This window comes from Microtus oregoni, unplaced genomic scaffold, assembly GCF_018167655.1.
Source record: "Microtus oregoni isolate MIOR12 unplaced genomic scaffold, Mior012 000018F_ref0000195, whole genome shotgun sequence".
NCBI lineage: Eukaryota > Metazoa > Chordata > Mammalia > Rodentia > Cricetidae > Microtus > Microtus oregoni.
This window is the reverse complement of record NW_024543077.1, coordinates 5,965,095-5,988,435: the sequence shown is the minus strand read 5'-3', so window position 1 is coordinate 5,988,435 and position 23,341 is coordinate 5,965,095. Positions and strand designations below refer to the sequence as shown.

Below are 23,341 nucleotides of genomic sequence, written 5' to 3'. Positions count from 1 at the left end.
CGATCCTTCAATTTTAGGGGTTACAGTTCTCCAGTTTTAGGGGATACAGTCCTTCAGTTTTAGGGGATGCAATCTTTCAGTTTTAGGGGATACAACCCTTCAGTTTTAGGGAATACAATCCTTCAGTTTTAGGGACACAGTCCTTCAGTTTGGGGAGATAGAGTCCTTCAGTTTGGGGGGATATAGTCCTTCAGTTTGGGGGGATACAGTCCTTCAGTTTGGGGGGATAGAGTCCTTCATGGTGGAGAAAGCATGCTGGCAGCAGCTGGTCATACCGCCCCACAGCCGAGAGTTAGAGAAGAAGGAACACTCCTGCCCCACTGGCTTTACCCCCAGTACGCAGTTCAGGACTCACAAGGAAGGGTGACCCACCCCAACCCCCTAATTTAGATAATTCCTCACAGCTGTATCCAGAGGCCTGCCTCTGGTCATCTTAGATGCTGCTCAGCTGAGAGCCAGCATCAACCACCACAGACCCTACAGACACAGCACCGTTTTGGTGTCTGTGTGTGTGGCTGAGTGGTGATGAATGAAGTTCATGTGATTTTTAACGCAGACGTTCTGAGCTCCTGTGGGGAACTCAAGGGCTCAGATGTTCTGAAAGTTCACCCCTGCCTCACAGATGACCGTCCTTCCGTAGGAGTAGTGTGTCCGTAAGATCCAGTCACTCAGACTCCAATTGGACATTTTTACAAAGCAATCCTAGGCTGTTTTCTGGTGTCAGCTACATTTGGAAGGAAATCCGAACTGGCAGAAGGGCAGGCTACATAGTTAGCATACAGATACATTTTCCATAGTATCCATGAGGTCAGGACAATTTGGGAAGTTTTATCCTTTTAAATACGCCCCCCACTTTTTAATGTAAAGGATTTCATTTAGCCAAGGCTGGCCTCAGACTTACTACGGAGCTGAGGATGGTCTTGAACTTCTGATCCTCCAGCCTCTCTGTCCCTTGCCTGGGATTAGACATTCAACAACCACTAGCTCATTAAGGTTGATCTAGTGCTCACTGTTAGCAGAATGCCGTGCTGGGCTTTCCTAGCATGAACTGAGCATGTCTTAGCTCAGCTGTTGGCCTGTGCAAAAGTCTTTATGGGGCACTCCTGTCCTGTGATCATGGTGGACCTCAGTGTGTGAGAACCCCACCGATTTTGGTACCCTCTAGAGAGGAAAAGACCAGCTAGCGCTACAGATAAGTAAGTGAAAGGCGGAGGACAGGGAGAAAGGTGTACAGATGATTTGATGGTTTCATCAAATTATGACTTTAACAGTTCAAACGTATTTTGCCTCATTGTTAGGTAGAAATGTGTTAAAACGCAGTATTTGTTCTGCATTTCCTCCCAACAATCTTTCCTCCCTCAGCTATTATTTAAAGCACTTTTCCTTTTCCAAGGCAAGTGACGACACTGTGTCCTGTTATTTTTACACTGGGACGTTATTTAAAGTAGAGGTTATCACACAGGAAGCTGGCTATCCTTAGCGCCTGTCTGTGCAGAAGGCACTTCCTGAGGAGGCCGGAGGGTGGGGTGTTTGATATGTTGTGTGTGGCCTCTCCTAGGAAGAGCGTGGGATGGTGGATATGTTGTGTATGCTCCCCCCCATAGGAAAGCGTGTGGTGTTTGATATGCTGCTTTATCTCCTCCCCCCAGGAAATTCCTGGATTAATGCTTGTGACAGAAGAGCTCCCGTTGCCTCTTATGAAGGTAAGTGGCTTGCAAAGAGGGTGAAAGCTCATGCCTGAGGAGATCTCTGCTGCCGGTACCACTGTGGTTCCCAAAAGAACTGCAGCCTGCTGGAGACCAGTGCAGCCCAAAGCAGGGCGGGCTCTCTGGAGACTGGAGTCTTGCTCATAGAGTGTATCAGGTCTTAGGGCTGCTGTTTGAAGAGCGAGGGTGAGGCTTTCTGAAGCTTGGAGAGAGTTACGGAGCTCAGCTTGAAACTTGGATCGCCAATACTTGCCACAAGGGTTTATTTCTTATTGAAGGAGCTCTTGTAACTTCCCTTTGGAGGCTGGAAGCTGTGTTTGATTTGTAGTTCCTCCTTCCAATGTGCTCACGTGCACGCACTCACACACACACACACACACACACACACACACACACACACACACACACAGGGTTGGGACTATCTCATTTCCTGGTACCTCAAAGAACAGCCCTTCCATCCCTCAAAGGTGACTGGCAGTGGCTTGCTGTTTGGCCTTCCTCAAGCTCTTTCCTGTGCACCAAGCTCTGGGGCTTAGTGTCTTTCTGCAAACGGCTGGTTTCTGAGTCCAATAGGAAGGACGGGGTGGGGTAAGGTGAGGAGAAAATAATACATACATAGTTAAAACTGTTGCAGGGCAGGGGTGTCTTTAGCACCGTCTCCCTACAGCTCTGTTGTTGCTTTTGGCATTGCCTCTTGTGATTACAGCTGGCCTAGGCTGGGGAATCTCAGCTTCTGGCAGCAGCGTCTACTTCTTGTGCTGAGGTCTTTTATTTACATTTGATTCTTCGGGCCCTTGCGGCTCAACAGCTGGGGAGGCACAGCGTTAAGATGGAGTCTGGCTTGCTGGTTCTATAGCTTTTGGTTCTCAGAGGCCCTTGAAGACAGACTGGGCAGCCATCTCCAGAAGCAAGCATGGAGCCATTGTGAAACCCTCCTGATGTAGGAAGATGAGAGGAAAAGTCATGTTTCCGAGGCAGCCACAGGGCACGTTCTGTGTCTTAGCATTTCATGGTTTGTGTCTTTACTGGTGGTTCTACCAAACCCATAACGTACACAACAGACAAACCTGTGAAGGGGTTGTTTTCTTTGTTCTGTTTTCGTGCTGGGCTTGAACTTGGGTCCTTCAGGGGCTGGACAGCTACCCTACACTCCTGCTGTTCTCTTGATCTCTGGTGTAGCTGGGATTCCAGGTATATGATAATGCCATGACTAGCCAGAAGAAAATGTTCAGAAGAGATATAATCCATAGTTAAATAGCTTCTAGGGTAGCAATTGCTACCTTCCACTTCCTCTTTGTCTCTGCCATAGGTGTGTGTATGTGACTTAGTAGTCATGGTGATCTAGGGACAGTTGATCAAATATGAATTCATATCATAGAAAGCAATGATTGGTAATGATTCCCCTGAGTTGGCATGTCTGAATTTATTTAATCAGTCTTCTTCGGCCTGTTTAATTATCTTGACACGATACCCACATTTTCTAGGGAAACAACTCAGTGGGAAGGGAAGGCCTGGCATGTGTGAGGCCTTGGCTTTGATCTCTTGTACTACATTTGTTTCTTTTATCCAATTGAAGATAATATTTCCATTTTATATGTTATGTATTCTTATACATGCAGTTTTTCTTTGGGTTTACTCCCCTAAGGTCAGAAGTTAAGAATGTTTTATGGTAAGACACTGTGGCTTTTTTCCGTAGCTTTTATTTTTTCTTACTAAACTAATATTCCACAAAAGTTGAGTTAATTTACACAGTCAAAGACCTTTAGGGGACCGAAGAAATGAATCCTAGGTTCAGAGCACTTGCTGCTCTTCCAAGAACGCATTGGATTCTCCACAGCAAGTGGTTCACAATGACCTTGCCTCTGACTCCAGCCCCAGGGGATCTAGCGCCCTCTGGCCTCTTTTGGCGCCTACACACACATGGCATACACAGAGAGAACTGTGTATACACATCCATAAATCTAAGACCAAAAGGACTTAGGAGTTTATTGGCTTTATTATAACCTTATCAACGTTGTGTGCTTTTAAAAGCAAGTATAAGGGAGCGATGAGAAGGCCTTTTGTCTTTTTCCTCATTGGCTTATTGTAGGCAATTAATTCTGTCTCACAGTGTTCTTGCTGTATTATAGGAAGGGTACTCTGATCACACTTCCTCTTTCCTAGGATAGATAAGGGGCAGAAGGAGATGAGACCATCCCCTCCTGCTCGGTGTGAGCGTTTAATCTAGTGCTGTAATCCAGCTGCATCACCTCAGATTTGCATGTTGCTTTGCCATTGCTGCTCCTGCAGAGGACCTAGGTTCAGTCCCAGCTGGGTGGCAGCTCACAACCATCAGTCACTGCAGTTCTAAGGGTCTGGCATCTTCCGGTCTCTAGGGGCAGCAGGCATGCTCAGAGTGCATGTATACCTATGTGCATATAGGTAAGCATTCATATGTTGGGGGCTGTGGACCCCCAGACCCTGAATTTCTTGTAAACAACTCATTTTCCTCTGCTCTGAGCACGAGACCCTGATGGCAGGGGAGTGGGTTCTGGTGAGTCTGCAGCTGAAAGATTCCGAGAGCTGGGGCGTGGACAGAGCCCTGTAGAAGCTGTCCCTGAGCACAGTGAAGTGGGCATTATTGTCTCAAGGATGACCATATCCCGTATTTCTGTCTGTCTGTGTGTGCGTGTGTTTCTTAGTCTCCAGCCCAGTTCCCGGCTCATGTACTGCCCCATAGTGCGAGCGCTATATTCATATACATTTTTAAAATCTTAAAAGCTCTAGGTTTGTTTTTTTTTTTTAAAGTCAGCATATGGGAACAAGGCCCATGCATTAAAGCAACGTTGCCAAAGGAACCTTCCTAAGAATGGCCTTGATCCTTGGTAAACGGTGTGTTGGTCTGGGGAAGCAGCAACTTGTGTAAAAGGTGTAAAATTGCGCCTGATTTTATAGTGAGAAGAGAAACCATCAGGCTATTTAACCACAGGAAGCCAGAGAGGGAACTACAGCTGTACAGATGTGAGGGGGAAGAGGGTGAGCATGCTTCAAGTAGAGGAGACAGGTGTCTTCTCCAAAAGAAGGCTTAAAATCAGACCTTCCTTCCTTCCTCCCTCTGTCCCTCCCTTCCTTCCTTCTTCCTCCCTCCCTCTGTCCCTCTCTCCCTTCCTTTCTTCCTTCCTCCTCCCTCCCTCCCTCCCTCCCTCCCTCCCTTCCTCCCTCCCTCGCTTTCCTTCCTTCTTTCCTTCCTTTCTCCCTCCCTCGCTTCCTTCTTTTCCTTCCTATCTTTCTCCCTCCCTCGCTTCCTTCCTTTCTTCCTTCCTCCCTCCCTCCCTTGCTTTCCTTCCTTTCTCTCTCCCTTGCTTCCTTCCTTCCTTCCTTTCTCCTCCTTCACTTCCGTCCTTTCTTCCTTCCTAACTCCCTTCCTAACTCTCTCTTTCCCCCCTCCCTCCCTCCCCCCTCCCTCCCTCCCTCCCTCCGTCCTTTCCTCTCTCTCTCTCTCCCTTGCTTTCTTCCTTCCTCATTCCTCTCTCCCTTCCTCCCCTCCTTTGCTTCCTTTCTTCCTCCCTCACTTCCTCCTTCCCTCCCTCCCTCCCTCCCTCCCTCTCTCCCTCCTTTCCTTCCTACTAATGTTGTCTGTCTTCCTTTTTGAGACAGACTCTTGTTCTGTAACATATGCTTACCTTGTTCTTCCTCAGTCTCCCAGGCGCTGAGATTCCAAGTAGGCGCCATATCCGTGGCTCAGAACCAGACTCTTTAGTGTATGTAATCATCTGTTAGGCCATTACTGAGTGGCTGAACCAGGAAGGCCGGAAAGACCTGAAACCCACCTGCTCACAGCCTCTGACTTGTGTGCTGTGGGTTTCCCAGGACGCAGGTCTCCTGGGCGTCTGGGAGCCTGTGTTTGCTTCTTGGGCTCTTCTCCATCCAGACTTTGCTTACAGCTTCCCCAGTCAAAGTGGTTTAAAGCTACTTGAACTAGACAGAGCAAGGGAAGAATTTGCTACTTATTGAAGCATAAAATACACTAATTTTCCTTAGAGCCCCCAGTGCAGACAGGTGACATCGTTTGGGGAAAAGATTTGCTAGCGATCTGAAATATTAGCATAATCACAACGTACCAGCTCTCTAGACCCGCTGTTTTGGCAGAAATAAAGCACGGTCTGCTGGTTCTCGGGGAAATTCTGATTTTCCAAAGTTTGGAGCGCATGTGTTTCTGGGGAGAGTGAGCTACAGTGAGTTCAATTAATATTGTGAGCATGCCTGTATGATACCACAAGGCAGCATCAATGACCAGTCACAGAGCTTCAGCTAGTGAGCTGGTTCTTCTTGTGCTTTTGTGGAGATGGGATCACCTGCCTCCCAGCTATAAAAGAGAGCCAGACCCAAGCCTGAAGATTATTATTTCTGTTCCTTTTTTAAAAATTGTTTTTATAGAGCTATATATTTTTCTCCACTCTCCTTTGTTCCTCCCCTCTTCTGTTCCTTCCTTACCAGCCACTCTGGGTTGGGCTTCTCTTCTCTGTACTTCTGCTTAGAGATATAATATTCAATTTCTAAGACTGCGAGGAGGGAAATACCTTACTCGACACTGGCTTTCCACAGGCATATACTCCAAATGGGAGATATGCCGGTTACATTTAAAATAGTCCAGCCTACTAAAAACAACACAAAGCGGCTGATAAAACCCCGGAATGGGTCAGGGAAGTGGAATTTTTGCCTGATGCCGGAGCAGGAGGCTACTGCTTGTGGCTGTCTTAGTGGTCACCCTCAGGAGTTCAGGTCTGTTGTCACATGTCAACACTACTGCATCGTCTCCATGCTAGAGACAGTACCTTGCTGTATTTCTCTGCACAGCTGGTACCGAGATGAGATGCCCTGCAGATCCATGAAGACCCGGGCCAGCTCTTGGTACACAGAGTAAAGGGTTCTCCCGGGGGGCACCTCCTCCCCCAAGAAGATGCTGATGAACCACAGCCAGAGGGTCTTTCAGAAATGAGAGGTGGATGTTTGCTCCCCCAGCCACTTGCAGATGAACCAGTACCACCGGCCCCTGTGTTCTCTTTCTGGATCAGTTGGCAAACCAAGCCATAAGTGAGAAACGTTCCCCTCATGTAACCGGCCCTTTTGTTTAATTAACAGCAGTGAGGGACTTCCTGCAAGGGATTGGTTTATGGCATCTCAAGAAACAGAGCAAGATGATTTTTAAAGAAGAGATGGGAATAATTTTCTTTCTTCCAAAGTAAAAGGTTAAAACTCCCTTTTGTACAGAGAAACGTGCCTTCTAGCCATTCCTTGACAATCCAATTGCTTCTTAACCCAGTACACCAAGGACTACTAGCTAAGCTCATATACACATTTAGGGTTTTTTTTTTTTTTTGCAAAGTACCTTTGTATATTTTTAAAGATTTGTTTATTTTTGTTTATGTGTACGTGTGTGTGTGCCTGCATGTTTGTTTGTATACTTCAGGTGTGCGGGTGCCATGGAGACCCCTTGGGTCCCCTGAAACTGGAGTTACAGGCAGGCATTGAGTTATCCCATGTGGGTGCAGGAAACCAGACCCAGGTGTTCTGCAAGAGCGGCTGAGACATCTTAACTGCTGAGACACCTCTCTCGTTCTCATTTTGTATTTTTAAAAGGCCACTGTGAGCTAGACATGGTGGTGCATGCCTTAAATCCTAACTCTCAGGAGGCAGAACTCTGTGAGTTTGAGGCCAACCTGGTCAAGTCCACCAGGCGAGTTTCAGATCAGCCATAGTGAGACTCTGTCTTAAACACAAGACCCTACTGACTTCTTTTCAAATAGCTGGTGTGTGTATCACGAGACCTGTGGTTTTAACTTTGCATGGTTATTCTCCACGGGGACAGTATTTGGAGCCCTCCCAACTTTAGTCCACTTTAGTCAAGTGTCAATTGAGTGCCCGGGGCCGCACCCAAATGCCATGTGAGGTGCTGAGCTGGGCTGATGGGGCGGGCATGTGCAGATTCTATTTTCCTTTTCCTTCAAGGTGTGACATCTAACATTTTTTTAAAAAAATATAAAATAAAAGCCACGTTTATTTTCTGGATCAATGAGCATGTTGGCATTCGCCAGAAGCTGGGAGTCTTCAGAGACAGAGCAGCGCATGGGCTCTACTCAGCTCCTCGTTCTCAGTCACCGCGGCCCGCACCAGCCTTCAGGGTTGTGCGTCAAAAGCCTTGGAACGGGCAGGAGGCTGACTGCGCTCACCAGGATGTGCTCAAACCACGTCTTCAGCAGAAAGCTATGATCCTGTTATGAGCTGGGGGACTTCAGCTCCAGGTTCTTTTCGAGTAATAGCTATGAGGACTCTGTGCCCTTCTCCCCAGAGAGTGATGGGTAACCAGACCAAGCAAGAGAATTGTCTTTATAATGATTCTTTACTAGCAACTTTAATATCCAATGCATCATGGGGTTTACAATCTTAATAGGCATGGGGAATTGATAATGGGCAACACACAGGCACTTCAATATCACAATTATTAATTCTACTAAACCTAATACATAAAACCAATTCATAACCTTAATCTAACTTATCACTTATTCATAAAACACTTCTTAACCTTAATACAACTTATCCATTACTTATCTATAACCTTAATACAACTTATCCATTAATTATCTATAAAACACTCCTTAACCTTAGCTTATCCATTAATATTTCCTAATCTTATCAGTTATCCATAAAATATCTCTTAACATGTCACACCCTAAACATATGTATTAACTCATCTATGCTCTTCTCTTAACTTCTCATACACACATAAAATAGCATCATACGACCTGATATTCCCTGGCTTAAAAAGGGCTTTTTGAATTTCTTCAGACTGGGCTCTTGTCTGCACTGGGGGCTGGGTAGCGAAGATCGACTCTTGACCCCATAGTCTGCGCTCGGGAGATAAGGTTCTGATGTTCCAGGCTGATATCTGGTAGGGCCTTGGACTCGGCTTTCGGGTGACCGAGTCTCGGGAAACAAGGCTTTTAGTTCTCTACTCTCGAAGATGAGGCTTTGTTTTCGGGATGGCAAAGCCTTCTGAAAGGCAGAGTATCTGGTCTGTTCTCAGGAGACAGACCTTCAATGTCCACTCTCAGGGAATGAGGATTTGCATTCGGGGTGCAAGATGTTAAATGTCTGTTTTCGGGAGACAAAGCTCTGTGCTCGGGAGACAGAGCATTAAATGTTCAGGCAAGGCATTCAATATTGCTGCTTTTCGGGAGGCAGGCTAGGAGGATCTCTCTTTCCATGGAGGCCTGGTGCCAGAGCCATTGTGAGAAGTGAGATAACCGTCCTGCTTCAGCCACCTCTTTTAAGTCAGTTGAAAATTGCCCCTCGTTTGATCCTTCCGATAACCAGATGTCCTAGGTTATCAGTATCGACTGGCCACAGAAGGGTGGGGGGGTCCCTCTTGTGTGGCAAGATGATTTCGTTACCACGGTTGCTGGGTGCAGCCCCCACATCTGGCAGGGCCAGATGGGTGTGGCAGCCTTCAAGCGGGCAAATGTTCTCCTAATATTTCACCTTAGTAATTTTCCATACCACACACAAGAAGAAATGCTTTTACATTACACAAAGTTACATTCATTCTTATTCTATAAATTTCCTGCTCTATCTACACTACAGATTCCCCTTTATTTATTTATTCAGAGGAATCTGCTTCCATGCTCATTACAGATCCACAAGGCTCACCCCAGGAACCTGAAAACCTCATGTGGCTTCAGGCCACACCCCTTAACAATTACGTCGGGCAGAAGCCAGTGTTTCTAATGGGCGCCTGAGGCTGGAGTCACATGCCCAAGCCGCTGTCCACTACCGACTGTGGACAGCAATTGGCCTTTTCTCATCTCTCAAGGCCTTGCCTCTGATCCATCCTTGCCGCTAATCCAAACCCAAAGTCTGGATTTTGCCCTCACTGGCTTTGTTCACTCACTAATAGCCCCGGTGAACATACCGTCTTTATCTTTTGTTTTCTTAAATCTGTCTCCCTGGGCCCCTTGTTTTTCAGTCTCCCAAACAGGCCTTTCAATTTACAGCCATCTTTGCATGTTAGCAGGATAAACATTACTCCACTGACCAAATGCTGATGGCACTTCCCAACAGTCAGAAAACATGGCGATTATAATAGGCCAGCAGACTCTCTGAGAATATTTATGGGACCTTTGACTCGCAGTATTTCTTACTAAGTATAAGTTTGAATTTTTGTTTTGTCTAAAATACAGATCTTTTTGTTCTGTTTTGTGACTTTTCCTGGACAGACGTGAACCATTGTCCACTCTCCAGAAGCGCATCAAGAACAGACTAAAGAGATAACGCTAGCTAAGTACAGCTTGGTGAACCAGAGAGTTCATTACTGGGAATGTTTCCATACAGAATAAGAGGGATGCAAGATTATTTATTTAGTGGTTTTGAACTATTTGAAGGCACGAACTCTTTAAAAGGTGTAAGCAACTCTGGGGGAAGTTCCTGTGTGAATACATGCTGTCTAACCATGGACACTGTAGAGAGACCCTGTGTGAGCACACTGTCTAACCATGCACACTGTAGAGACACTGTGTGAACACACACTGTGTAACCATGCACACTGTAGAGACCCTGTGTGAGCACACACTGTGTAACCATGCACACTGTAGAGACCCTGTGTGAGCACACACTGTCTAACCATGGACACTGTAGAGACCCTGTGTGAGCACACACTAACCATGGACACTGTAGAGACCCTGTGTGAGCACACTGTGTAACCATGCACACTGTAGAGACCCTGTGTGAGCACACACTAACCATGGACACTGTAGAGTTCCTGTGTGAGCACACACTGTCTAACCATGCACACTGTAAAGTCCCTGTGTGAGCACACACTAACCATGCACACTGTAGAGACCCTGTGTGAGCACACACTAACCATGGACACTGTAGAGACCCTGTGTGAGCACACTGTCTAACCATGGACACTGTAGAGTCCCTGTGTGAGCACACACTAACCATGGACACTGTAGAGTCCCTGTGTGAGCACACACTATCTAACCATGGACACTGTAGAGACCCTGTGTGAGCACACACTGTCTAACCATGCACACTGTAGAGACCCTGTGAGCACACACTGTCTAACCATGCACACTGTAGAGACCCTGTGAGCACACTGTCTAACCACGGGGCAGTCTAGCACGCTTGAAGGCTGTTCTCTGCCCACTGTTGTTTTTCTGTTATCCTTGGTTGAATCAAGACTATGAGAAAAACGATATTTAAAAATACATTTATCTCTCTGTGTATGTGTGGGTGTTCAGGCAGAGGAGGGCTGTGGGAGGTGATCCTCTCCTTCCACCCGTGGGCTAGGAATAGAAACCACGGAGCCATCTTACTGGCCCCCAGATATTTTTTTTAAGTGCAGAGAAGGATTTGTTATTAAGCCACAGTGTGAGTGTAGTCTTCTGTCAGCAGGAGCATTTGACTTAAAGGGATCAGGCCACACAACAGGGGGACCCCAGTTCTCTCCCTGGACAAGATTGAGGTAAATCCCACTCTAAACTGCCGTGCTAAAACAGGCATGCCTATAGCCAAACTGACCACTAGATGGCGCCACAACACCAGCTAGTTTTCTAGTATTGGCGCTAGTGTTCCATGGCCAGATGTAGGGAACAAAAAGGCGGTAGCTAAGTATGCAGGACTTGTCTGACTTTTAAGAGTATATTATTATTGTTGTTGTTGTTGTTATTATTATTTTCTAGAGAGAAAATTATTATTATTATTTTTTTCTGGAGAGAAAATATTTTCTAGTGAGAAGGGATAGGTAAAATAAATTTGCCATAAATAAGGGCAGGGCTCATCTTTCATTCGTCCCTGAAGGAAAAGTCCGGGAAAGCGTCCTGACCGCAGCACTCCCATGTACCCTGGAAACGCGTCTTAGTTTTCAAGGTTCTGAGATTTTCTATCTCTGGGAGAAGGGGCTTTGGCTGTGCCGGCCGTTCAGGTTTCTAAATAAAAGTATAAAAGCACCACATAACTTACCTTAGTGAGACCCCCAAATCTGTGGGAAGCCTTTCTAGTAGCTTATGAGTCACACTGCAGTGTGGTATTAGAGCATTTGTGTGTGACCGAAGTGTATTTTATTTCATCTATCACTGTTTTATTTTTTTCTCTTTTAAACGTACTATTCAAAGATTTCGTACATGCACTGTCCTGGTTAAGTCTTCGCTGCGCTAATCAAACACTATGGCTGAACACAACCGGGGAGGGAGAGGGTTACCTCAGCATGCAGAGACAGTCCATCATGGAAGGAAGTCATGGCAAACACCCAAAGCAGGAACCGGGAGTCAGGAACGGAAACAGAGGCCACAGAGGAGTTCTACTTCCTGGCTTGCCCCCCTGGTTCTCTGATTTCTCACAGACCCCAAGATTACCTGCCCATAGACCACACCACTTGCAGTGGGTGGGTCCTTCCACGTCAATCATCAATTAGGAACCGCATGTCCTTGCTGATAGGCCAGTCTGATGATGGAGGCACTTTCTTCCTTGCTGACAGGCCAGTCTGATGATGGAGGCATTTTCTCCTTTGCTGATAGGCCAGTCTGCTGGTGGAGGCATTTTCTTAGTCGAGGCTCCCACCTCTCAGATGACTCTAGCTTGTATCAATTTGACAAACGAAACTAACCAGTCCAAGCATATAGTTAGATTCGACCTGCCCCATGTCCACCTCCTCCTCCTCCTCTCTGCTCTCCCCCATCTTCATGTGGTCCTTTGGAACACACTGAACCCCTTAGTACTCCCGTATGATCATCCTCTGGGCCATGAGCAGCGGTGCGGGCAGCCTTTGAGGCACCGTATTCCTGGAGCAGACTGGGAGGGAAAGGCTGGTTTCAGTGTGCGGTTACAGTCTTTATAAAGTAGCATTGATGAGTACTCTTCTTTCTCTAGTAATATGCAGAACGCCTTCTACAGCTATGAAAGCTAGCAAGTACATGCTTCTAGTTTGACCAGCCGGTGGGGATGGAGTTTCCAGGTCAATGCCATGATTTCTCCATGTCCTATAACATGAATATGCGGTGTTTTCAGCAGTGGGGTTCTTACCTTCAAGTTCTGGAGGGTAACAAGTAACAGCGGCAAACAGTTTATGTTTTGAGGGGTCTATAAGTTCTCTTATTTTCTTGAATTCTGTTAAGTCTGTTACCACATTGTAAGCAACGGCTATTAGACCACACATGTTGTATCTAGCCTTGGTCAAACATATGTGACTGCATCATAAAAACCAATTGATGCCAGCGAGACAGGAAAATACAGCAGAGTGAAGCCCAAAATGGCTTGCTGCCCTCCAACGTGGACGTATCCCGATGGAGCATATATAAGAGCGCCCATGCTGTATGAACGGCCTCGTAGACCGGGCTATAAAGTCCCAGTGCTTTGTATAGTCTTTGCCATTGAGCTTCTACCTGCTGGCTCTGGCTGGCCTCCTTCCTTGGATGTGCCTATAAACCATTTCTGCCTCTGCTCTTGCCCAGGGCCCTGTCCAATTTCTCGTTCTGCAACACAGAGACCTGGAAATCCCAGTGTATGATCATCAGGCTCCCATGTTTACAGATAATGTTTTTCAACATTAAATACACATTAGCGTTGTATTTTGTTATTAAAAGGCAAATAATAATGGTTACATTCTTCAAGAAAGAACAAATAACTAATAATTCAAAGACCTAAAAGCCAACGAATACTCTTTGGAAGAATTTAACAGCTATTGTGAAATTCGTTCATATTCTTCTGATTACTAGGTTTTGGAAGTGAGTAAGCCTAGGAAGGAAGCAAGTTCATTCCAGTTGCTCTGAGTTACAGACACAGGACACAGTGTGGTGGCATCTCCCCAGCCAGGAGAATTGCTCCCTGGGGAGGAAATGCCTTATATACGCTTCTTGCTGAGCCCCCCCTGGGAAGTCCTTAGTTTTGGGAAATGAGCTGGAGGCCTCTCTGTTGTAAATGGGGAGAGAAGAGAGGCAAGGGCTCCCCGAGTCTCTTGACTGTCAAATTCTCATGGGTGTGACTATACCATGAAAGATGTAGTCGCTCAGAAATGCCAACACCCAAAGGACATGCAGCGAAACGCATGTACTCCCTGCTATGGCGTGGACCTCAGTGCCTGCTTCTCACGCCCCTGCTGTTTGGTTGCAGGTCTACAGTTTGACAGGGTACTGGGCCAAGCTGAACGCCAACCTCGAGTATGTTAAGTACACGAAGCCCCACTTACACTACCACAACAGCGTTGTGAGGAGAGAATGGCACAACCTGATCTCTGAAGAGGTGAGCGTGCGCACACACACGCACACACACACACACACACACCTAGCAGTAGAGACGGAGCGAGACCCGCCACAAGGCTGCCTCAAACTGCCTGTGCTCTTCCCTGTCACCAGGCTGCCTTACCTCAGTGACAACCCAGTGGCAGGCAGGGTCACCTCTGCTGTCTGTCCTTTGAGGAAGGAATGGGAGCAGGACAAGTGAAGGGTGTGTAGCACATCCATGACAGAAGCACAGGGAACGTGTCTCGGATACAGTTAGATTACCTGAGTAGCTGAAAGTTCATTTAGAGAAATTTAGGTGTCCCCAGTCAGCGTTTGCTAGAGGTCAGGAAGAGGAAGAGTCCGTGAGACTGACTGTGAAGGGGTTGGACAGGGAGCTCTCCAGGGAAATGAAATAGTTTCACCGTGGCACATTGTAGTATGTACATCTACACACATGATAGAATGGCATAGGACTAGACACATGCTATCACACCCATTTCCTGATTTTGACACTGTGGTCTAGTTACATTAGATAGAAACATTAATGAGAACAGGGTGAAGGGTGCCTGGGAACCCTGAGCTACTGCCGTAGAGAGGCCCAGGGTCCTGCCATTATACTGCTTGAGAAAAAACTTTAATTAAAAAATAGGTGTTCTCAATACATGGGAAATAATAGTATTTTTGAAATCTTTAACTACACTGATTTTTTTTTTTTTTGATTTTCGAGACAGGGTTTCTCTGTAACTTTTTTTTTTTTTTTTTGGTTCCTGTCCTGGAACTAGCTCTTCTAGACCAGGCTGGCCTCGAACTCACAGAGATCCACCTGCCTCTGCCTCCCGAGTGCTGGGATTAAAGGCGTGCGCCACCACTGCCCGGCCTTGATTTTTGTTCTTGCTATTAAAAAAAAATCTGTCCATGAAATTTCCACTTTCCATGTTCCTGACATGCTCTCTCTCCTAGAAAACGGGGCAAAGAAGGTCCACAGTGTATGTGAAGAACATTCTCGACAACGCAGCCAGGTAAGTGTGGCTGGCCTGGTCGCCTGCCTAGGTGGCCTCTGGCCCACTCGGCTGCCTCGGTGGCGTGTGCTCGGTGAAGGGCTGTCCTTGGCTTCCTCTAGACCATGGGAAAGCCTCTAGAGAGTGGCAGCCTAGGATGGATGGCTTGAGATGGAGAGATGGTGAAGAAGGGAATGCCGTTGAGGGTGGAAATAGGTAGTGAGCTGTTTTAAGTTGCTGGTGTAGCTGGCTCTTATTTTGAAAGTGGTTTCTGTGCAGAGGCTTCATCACGGAGAGCTGAGCGTGGAGACCCATTCCAGCCGCCGTTCTATTTTCTGCCTCCATTATTTCCAGTAACTGAGAGCTGCAGTTTCTCTCAGTAACTGCTGTTGCTGGCACTAAAGGGCTTTGAGATTAATGCGCCCTTTGGTACTGAGCGAAGTTTTTGAGTTCCCTGGTAGGCAGAGAGCAGCTTCTCAGCGGTTTTGTGGGACTTTCGAGGAGGTATATCTGTGCAGTGTCGGGGCTCTTCGTTTTAAAAATGATGGCTCCTTTGTAAAGAACACACCATTTCTTTGCAGGGTGATTTCTAACATGGAGTCAAGGGCCCTGGGTAAGAAGAGACCTGTACTAAAGTCCATGTCTTGTTTGCAACACTGTTCTTCTGAGTCAGCGGACTGGCAAGAAAATCCCTTGCAGCAGGATAATGGGGTATCATTGATAGCAACAGCTTTTAACCGTGACCACATAGCCAGTCCCACGTCTGTCTTGGCACCGGGTCCTTCCAGGGGCAGCTGCTGAGTATGTTTTTGCTGAAACAGTCCCTGGGTGTTGGCCTTCTGGTTTTCCTCATGCCTCCTCTCAGGGCTGATCTAATCAGCGTGGCCTCTGGCTGCCCCTCAGGGTGCGCTTGGTTCTCTTGCCTGAGCTGCTCTCCCCAGCTGTCTGTGCCATCTGTGTGTCTTTCATTCTGGTTCCCACCGGGTCATGCCCTGGACTTGAGCAGTGTGGTTCTGTAGGGTGGACACCAGCTTTGTCTCCGAGGCTGTCACATGCCAGCCCCCAGTGCCTACACATTGTCTTCTAACCAGGCCCAAGCCTTTCTGATGTTGATCATCCTTCGGGAAGGACAGCCATCATTAAGGAAACTATTTTTAATCTACTCCTGTGTTTATGGGCTTGGATGTTTTCATATGTGTGGAGACCCTATGAGAATTAACTTAGAAAGTGTGTTACGCACACTCAACAGCTGTATACACAGCTCCGTGAACCATGAAGGTGACTTATCTCCTGGGTGACCAGACCATCCTCCTGTAGCCGGGGACTGTGCCCTACTAGACAAGGGATAAATGTGTTACATCCATTCCTGCTATGCTTAGAGGCTGTGCAGTGTGGGAAATGTGGGAGATTTCGGAGCTCTGCTTTGTGCCAGGCCTGTGACATCATCTTGAGGGCAGTGGCTCCCTTCCGGTGCCAGGCTTTGCTCCGCGTGAAGGATGCTGTCTGTGCTGAAACTGAACCCCGCAAACTGAGGGTTGTTAAGTTCATATTCCGAGTACTTTCATCATAACCCAGAGTGTTAAGCAGGGTGGAGAGAGCATTCATCCTAAGGCGTCAAGAACACCCATGCCTTTTAGAAGGGAGCATCAGCCAGTGGGTTCTTCCCTCCTTCCTGCTCTGGGCTTCTGGGAGAAGAACCCAGTGGGGGTGCCAGGAAAGCCTATGAAAAGATCTGCTTGCCTGTTTGCCTTCCCCTGCCCCTCCTGTCCTGTCAGTGCGGGGTCAGTCAGAGTGGGGAAAGCGACTTTTGGTCTAACTCTCTCGCTGTTACATCTCAATCTGAAAGTTTGTGCCCATCAGCACTGTTTGCCTTAGTTATTGCTGCCTCATCAGCTCAGTAACCTTCAAGGCCGCTGAACTGTGGGGTCAGGAAATAGAAGGGAGCCACACAGTCCTTCCACTGAGGCCTGCCGTTCCCTAGAATTAGGTCTCTTGAGGGTAAGAGGCTCAGGTCAAGGCCTGGCTTGTGTGGTTCTCCTAGCCCACTTCCTGAACACTACCTCTGATGATTGCTCCTTTGTTCACCTGCAGAGCCAAGGTTGATACCTCTCCTACAAGAGGAAGATCGGCACCAGAGGCTGCTCGTGGGTCTGGTAGGTAATCCGTGGGCTTCTGTAATGCGGGCGAGCAAGTGGTCTCAGGAAACCGTGGGCAAAGACAGATGCCATTGTCCACTAAGTATTCAGCAGGTGCCAGCACAGTAGCCCAGTGTCCAGTAGCGAGCAGTACACATGGAATTGTAAAGTGCAATAAGGAACACATGTGTGCCCACATTCTGTGATTCCAGACACATGCCCCTGCTTTAGCTGCTCCATGGGTTCTTGGGATCTGAGCTCAGGTCCTCAGGCTTACGTGACAATCCCTTTCATCCACTGAGCCATCTCCATGGCCTGTGTTTGGTTTTTGACTATCAAATTGACAAAAATTTACAAACTATAATAACAAGATTCAGGATACAGGGAATTGGCCATTGTTATGCCACACGCTGAAAATGAAGACAAACTGTTTTGGTGGCATCTTGCAGAAGCGTGAGAGACAACCAATTTTACTTCCAGGAGCTGAAACTGATTGAAAGTTATGGCTATGGCAAAAAACCCTTTTCTTCCCCTCCCTCACTTTCCAATGAGGCTCTAAGCAAGAGGACACTGTTTCTGCGCTGACGCTAATGTAAACTTGGTCAGGTGTGATCATGTGTGCACACTTGTGTGTCATGTTGTTAACAACAGTGAAGAAACACGCACAAAAGGAAATAAAAAAATTATAGTACATTTCACAAACTTAAATACTTCTGTTCATTGAAGCCTGTGTGCATAACTGCATAGGGTAGTCTAGAATAGGTGTGCATAACTGCATAGGGTAGTCTAGAATAGGTGTGCATAAGTGCATAGGGAGACTAGAATAGGTGTGCATAACTGCATAGGGTAGTCTAGAATAGGTGTGCATAACTACATAGGGTAGTCTAGAATAGGTGTGCATAACTGCATAGGGTAGTCTAGAATAGGTGTGCATAACTGCATAGGGTAGTCTAGAATAGGTGTGTATAACTGCATAGGGAGACTAGAATAGGTGTGCATAACTGCATAGGGTAGACTAGAATAGGTGTGCATAACTGCATAGGGAGACTGGAATAGGTGTGCATAACTGCATAGGGTAGTCTAGAATAGGTGTGCATAACTGAATAGGGAGACTAGAATAGGTGTGCATAACTGCATAGGGTAGACTAGAATAGGTGTGCATAACTGCATAGGGAGACTGGAATAGGTGTGCATAACTGCATAGGGTAGTCTAGAATAGGTGTGCATAACTGCATAAGGTAGTCTAGAATAGGTGTGCATAACAGAATAGGGAGACTAGAATAGGTGTGCATAACTGCATAGGGTAGTCTAGAATAGGTGTGCATAACTGCATAGGGAGACTGGAATAGGTGTGCATACCTGCATAGGGTAGTCTAGAATAGGTGTGCATAACTGCATAGGGAGACTAGAATAGGTGTGCATACCTGCATAGGGTAGTCTAGAATAGGTGTGCATACCTGCATAGGGAGACTAGAATAGGTGTGCATACCTGCATAGGGTAGTCTAGAATAGGTGTGCATACCTGCATAGGGTAGTCTAGAATAGGTGTGAATACCTGCATAGGGAGACTAGAATAGGTGTGCACACCTGCATAGGGTAGTCTAGAATAGGTGTGCATAACTGCATAGGGTAGACTAGAATAGGTGTGCATAACTGAATAGTGGAGGCTAAGATGTACATGCAGGTGCCAAACCATGAGATATTTTATTTTTATTTCAAATTTTATTTGTCAATTTGATTGAGATATTAGATGTGTTTTATCCAGGCCACTGACCTCGATCCCACTGTGTACCTAAGAGAAACTGACCTTTAATTTCTGATTCTCCTGCCTCAGCCTGCCGTATGTTAGGATTGTATAAGCATCAGGCCAGGCATTGCTTTTCATCTTTATAGTCATTACAGAAAAGTTAAATAGCACAAAAGTACATAGTAATTCTTAAATAAACATCTTTAAAAAGCCCAGTGCTGGCCGCGCGGTGGTGGCGCACGCCTTTAATCCCAGCACTCGGGAGGCAGAGGCAGGCGGATCTCTGTGAGTTTGAGACCAGCCTGGTCTACAAGAGCTAGTTCCAGGACAGGCTCCAAAGCCACAGAGAAACCCTGTCTCGGAAAAAAAAAAAAAAAAAAAGCCCAGTGCTGAATTGAAATGCGGAGACATTGTGTCTTGTTGCATCCTGAGGTCACACTGAGTTCATTAAGGTGGAAGGTTTAAGGTTTATGCAGTTTTATGCAGTTTATGATGTTGATACCCTGGACAGTTCTCACCAGATGCTCATTGCACAGGATCTCTTTAGCTAAGACAAGAACAGCAACAAGAAAATCCCTCTTGCTGAGTGGGGCTTTTAGGCCAAAAGGGAGAGCAGGAGAGGTAGCAAAAGGAAGGGAAAGAAATACATGAAGACGGAGGCCTGAGGATGCAAACCTTAGAAGGGAGACTAGGGCTTAGAGCAGATACAGAAGCCTGGGACAGAAGAATGAATTTTCATTACCTTCACCTGTGATGTGGGTGGCACAGTGCAGATGTGGTGCCTGCTGCGTTTCCTTCTAGGTCTAATGTCTGTCCTTCCAAGATTACCTACTGGCACCCCCTGCCCCCTACAGTCTCTGTCTCCATGGAGCATAATCACTCCATGAAACATGGTCCCTCTGTGGAGCATGGTCTTTGTGGAGCACCGTCTCTGTGGAGCACGGTCTCTCTGTTTTGGACCTGCTCTTTTTCCAGAGCTGTTAGTGTTGTAGGTTTCTTCCTTTGGGGTGTCAGGGGTGAAGGGTTTTCCTCAGATGAAGAAATTTTCATGTTGATGTGAAATATTAATAATAACGCTAACGACAACCGGCCGCAGGTGTGGCTGTGCCTGTCCTGACTCATCTAGTGCCTCTCCTGTTCTCAGATGGTGTCTGAGCTAAGAGATCATCTATTGAGACACCTGCAGGGTGTAGAAAGGAAGAAGATCGAACAGATAGTTCTGGACTACGTTTCAAAACAGGTCGGTTCTACCTTTTTTTCCTAATTTTAGCCCTACCCTTAGCCCCATGTCTAGTGCTCAAGATGCCAGCTGGTGAGGCCATTGGTTGTTTAATGTGTGCGTGTTTATGTGTTTGTGTATGTGTGTGCATCTGTGCAGTGGAGGATGGGAGTGCCCGTGGGCATGTGGAGGCTAGAGGTTGACTTAGCCACCCTCCATCACTCTCCACCATCACTGGATGGCTTTGTGCAGCTGGCTGGCCAGCCAGTGGATTCCAGGAATCTACTAGTCTCTGCCCTTTCCATTATGAAAGTCAGGTTCCCTGCTTGACTTTTTATGTGGTATTGAGGCTGCACCTCAGGCCCTTGTTTTGCGTAGTTGGCAGTTTAGTGACTGAGACTGTGTCTCCCCAGCACCCTTGTCCCCCACTTTGCTTTTCAGCTTAGGTTTTGGAGATTTCCATCTTCAGCCTGGTATATTTGGTGCTATAGATTGAAAGGAGGGCAAAAGGAACAGCAAACAAAGAAAACTTGTTGTGGAAGGCAGCTTTCTGTCCTGCTTCAACTAGCTGTCCTGTGTTCACGGAAGCATACGACAATAAGACCAGGGTAGCTACTAAGTGGCCACTTCTCATTTGGCCACTTCCACTTCTTTATTAAACAATAAGTCTTGATTTCCATAATGAAGTTTTATGCAGATATGAGAGAGCTCGCACTTTAAATCTTAATTGGCTCCCAAAGCCAAACTTGGCTAGCTTCCAGCTCAGCTCTCCATCCCCCGTCACATCTGCCACTGAGATGGTAGCTCATTGCCTGTTTGCCATGCATTGAGATGGCTTTATTCAAATTAACGACACCTGTTCATATGTAGATGCAAATGATGTTCTGAGACTGGATTTCAGCCATATTTGCTTTTTCACAAAGCACCGAGACTGATGTCTGGTCCTGTAGAACCTAGAAATAATACACTTGACAAATCGAAGTATTCAACGACAAAGAGAAAGAAGGTCCCATGATTTTTCCAAGTTTGGGTAAGACCGGCATGCAAATGGGAGTGAGCTTTATAATCTTAATATACTAGAAAAGGCTGGATGTTGTTACATAATGATATTTATGGTTGGAGTGTCCAGTCTCTGACTGCCTCTCAGTAGAATGGCGGTGAAATGCCCTTTAATAATAAGGTGTTGACCTGCCCGCTCCACATTGACAGAATGTTCTCAGTCATCCATCTGACTTCAAAGATGAAAGTCCTCTCTGTTCTTTTGGTCACCTTTAGTTTTTAGAACAAGGTCAGTTCTGAAGCAGTCTAGTAAGCAATCATGTTGATGAGAGCAGATACGCAAGGTAGAGGTGGCTTCCTGGGGTCTGTAGTCTTCAGGAATGAGCAGGAATTACTTGCATGAAACCACGTCAAGCCAGCAAGACTTTGTGGCACACATGGGTCATTTTCAGAATTGCTGGTTACCCAGACATAGCTCCTCCCCACAAACAGCCTTGCCTGCTGCTTATGCCACATGGCCAGCTATAGTCATGCCTTTGGTGATCATACGGAGTTGTACATAGTGGCGGTGAGGGATTTGTTTCTCCACACCAGGTGACAGGCACCAGGTGCCTTTCAGCTCCGGATGTGAGACTGGGGCCTTCTTGAAGCGTAAGGGTTAAAGAGCCTGTCACACTGAGGGTTTTCTTTTGAAGCCACCACCGACAAAGCTGGTGTTGGTGCCATCTCTCCACGCCTGTTTTCTCTTTTCTCTCAGGAGACTTCCTTTTGGTGTGTCTGGCGTCTGTGTCGTTTGTATTTCCTTAGCAAGGGACTGTGTACGGAGGAGCCTAACTTTAGCTCTCCAGCCCTCATCTGAGCCTCTCTGCTTTATTCTTTTTTCTCCTCGTGGGATCTCAATGATGTCTGTGGCATGCTCTGCAGACGTCTGATGTTTATTTTCTGGTGTGATGACCTCTGCAGAGCCATTGGGAACAGCTTTCGGAGCACGAAGATGCTCCCGGAGCTGTGTCTGAGAGGTCCGTCACACCTCTTTCTGTTCACTTGAAGTCCCCCCTTCTACAGTGCTAAGAATGTCCACTCTATCATCCTTTCTCACTCCGCTTCACGGACTTCATCACACGCAGGTTTTCTCGCGGGGTTGTGCCGACTCCTAGAGCCAAGAGGCCTAGAAATTATGCCTGTGTTGACCCAGAAACACCATGCCCCTGACTTACCCAACTTGCCCAGCTGCAACCAGCCATGCCTCCAGTGCCTGGTTAAAGAGGGTGGCCAGGCAGTCTTTCTGGAAATACGCTCAAGGAAGTTGGCACAGAGCTTGATGATGTTGTCCGCATGTAACTTGCATTCAGCCGAGAACTCTGTATCCCGGAGGCTGTGCACGGAACTCCTTTCTGTCCTGCCTCCTGCTCTTACCCTGAGTGTGGGTACCCTGGTTTATGATGGACAGCCGTGTGGAGACTGCCCTACCGCTGACAAACGTGTACAATTAGACTAGGTTTCTAGATAAAGCCCTAAGACCAACCAGGCATCTGGCTTGGGTGATGCAGTGTTGTTTGTTGAGCACTGGCTCCAGGAAGTGAAGTGACGTAACTAACACTTACCAACAACCCTGTGAAAGCACTTCCTTTCGTCTCACAGAAGAAGACCCTGAGATTTGAGAGATTTGAGAGGATGGGTAACTTGCCAGGGAGACACAGCTCCACAGAACCTGGCCCTGAGGTCATATCTCCCCACAGCTCATGTACACGACTCCATGCCCCTCTCCCATCTTTCTTCGCTCAGCTCTCAGCCCTGGCAGTGTAGCAGGCTGACAGCTATGCCATTGGCATTTGACCTTCACCAATGGGTGAGGGTCCGTATGGGTGGTGGAGCCGACTAGCTTCTCAGGGGAGCATTGCCAGCACAGACAGAGGGTACTCTGTTACAGTCGGGGCACATTTCCAGGCGTTCCCTTCTGGATCCCAGTGTCTCGGAACCGATTTCAGAAAGGCTTGTTGTATGGTGTGCCCAGCCGCAGCCCCGAGGGCCAGCTGCCTTGGATGTGCAGCCAGAGCTGCAGAAACACAGCCGGGAGGGCGTTGAAGGAAGGGATGCAGGCTGTGGGTCACGAGTCCTCTTCCCTTCTAGCTGAATCTCGTTTGGTGCATGCTGGAGACCAGCTGGAGGAAACACGGAGCACGTCCTTGGGTTCTCCACCTGTACGCAAGTATTTCTCAATCTCCTCGATCTTGGCAAGCAAGTCTGAAGCGGTGCTCACCAGCCCCACCACCACCACCTCTC

General features: G+C 47.1%; 1 protein-coding gene across 2 annotated transcripts in view; it reads left to right on the top strand.

Annotated features, from left to right (window-relative positions):
* The window catches only part of LOC121458895 (gamma-secretase-activating protein-like), an 88,399-nt gene that overhangs the window by 55,099 nt on the left and 9,959 nt on the right, over window positions 1-23,341 (top strand). For both annotated transcript variants that reach the window (XM_041668261.1, XM_041668262.1), the window contains exons 19-25: window positions 1,650-1,703; window positions 13,851-13,979; window positions 14,921-14,979; window positions 15,540-15,571; window positions 17,050-17,111; window positions 19,985-20,080; window positions 23,189-23,259. In XM_041668261.1, coding sequence (XP_041524195.1) covers window positions 1,650-1,703; window positions 13,851-13,979; window positions 14,921-14,979; window positions 15,540-15,571; window positions 17,050-17,111; window positions 19,985-20,080; window positions 23,189-23,259 — 503 coding nt within the window. The remainder of the gene's footprint in view (window positions 1-1,649; window positions 1,704-13,850; window positions 13,980-14,920; window positions 14,980-15,539; window positions 15,572-17,049; window positions 17,112-19,984; window positions 20,081-23,188; window positions 23,260-23,341) is intronic.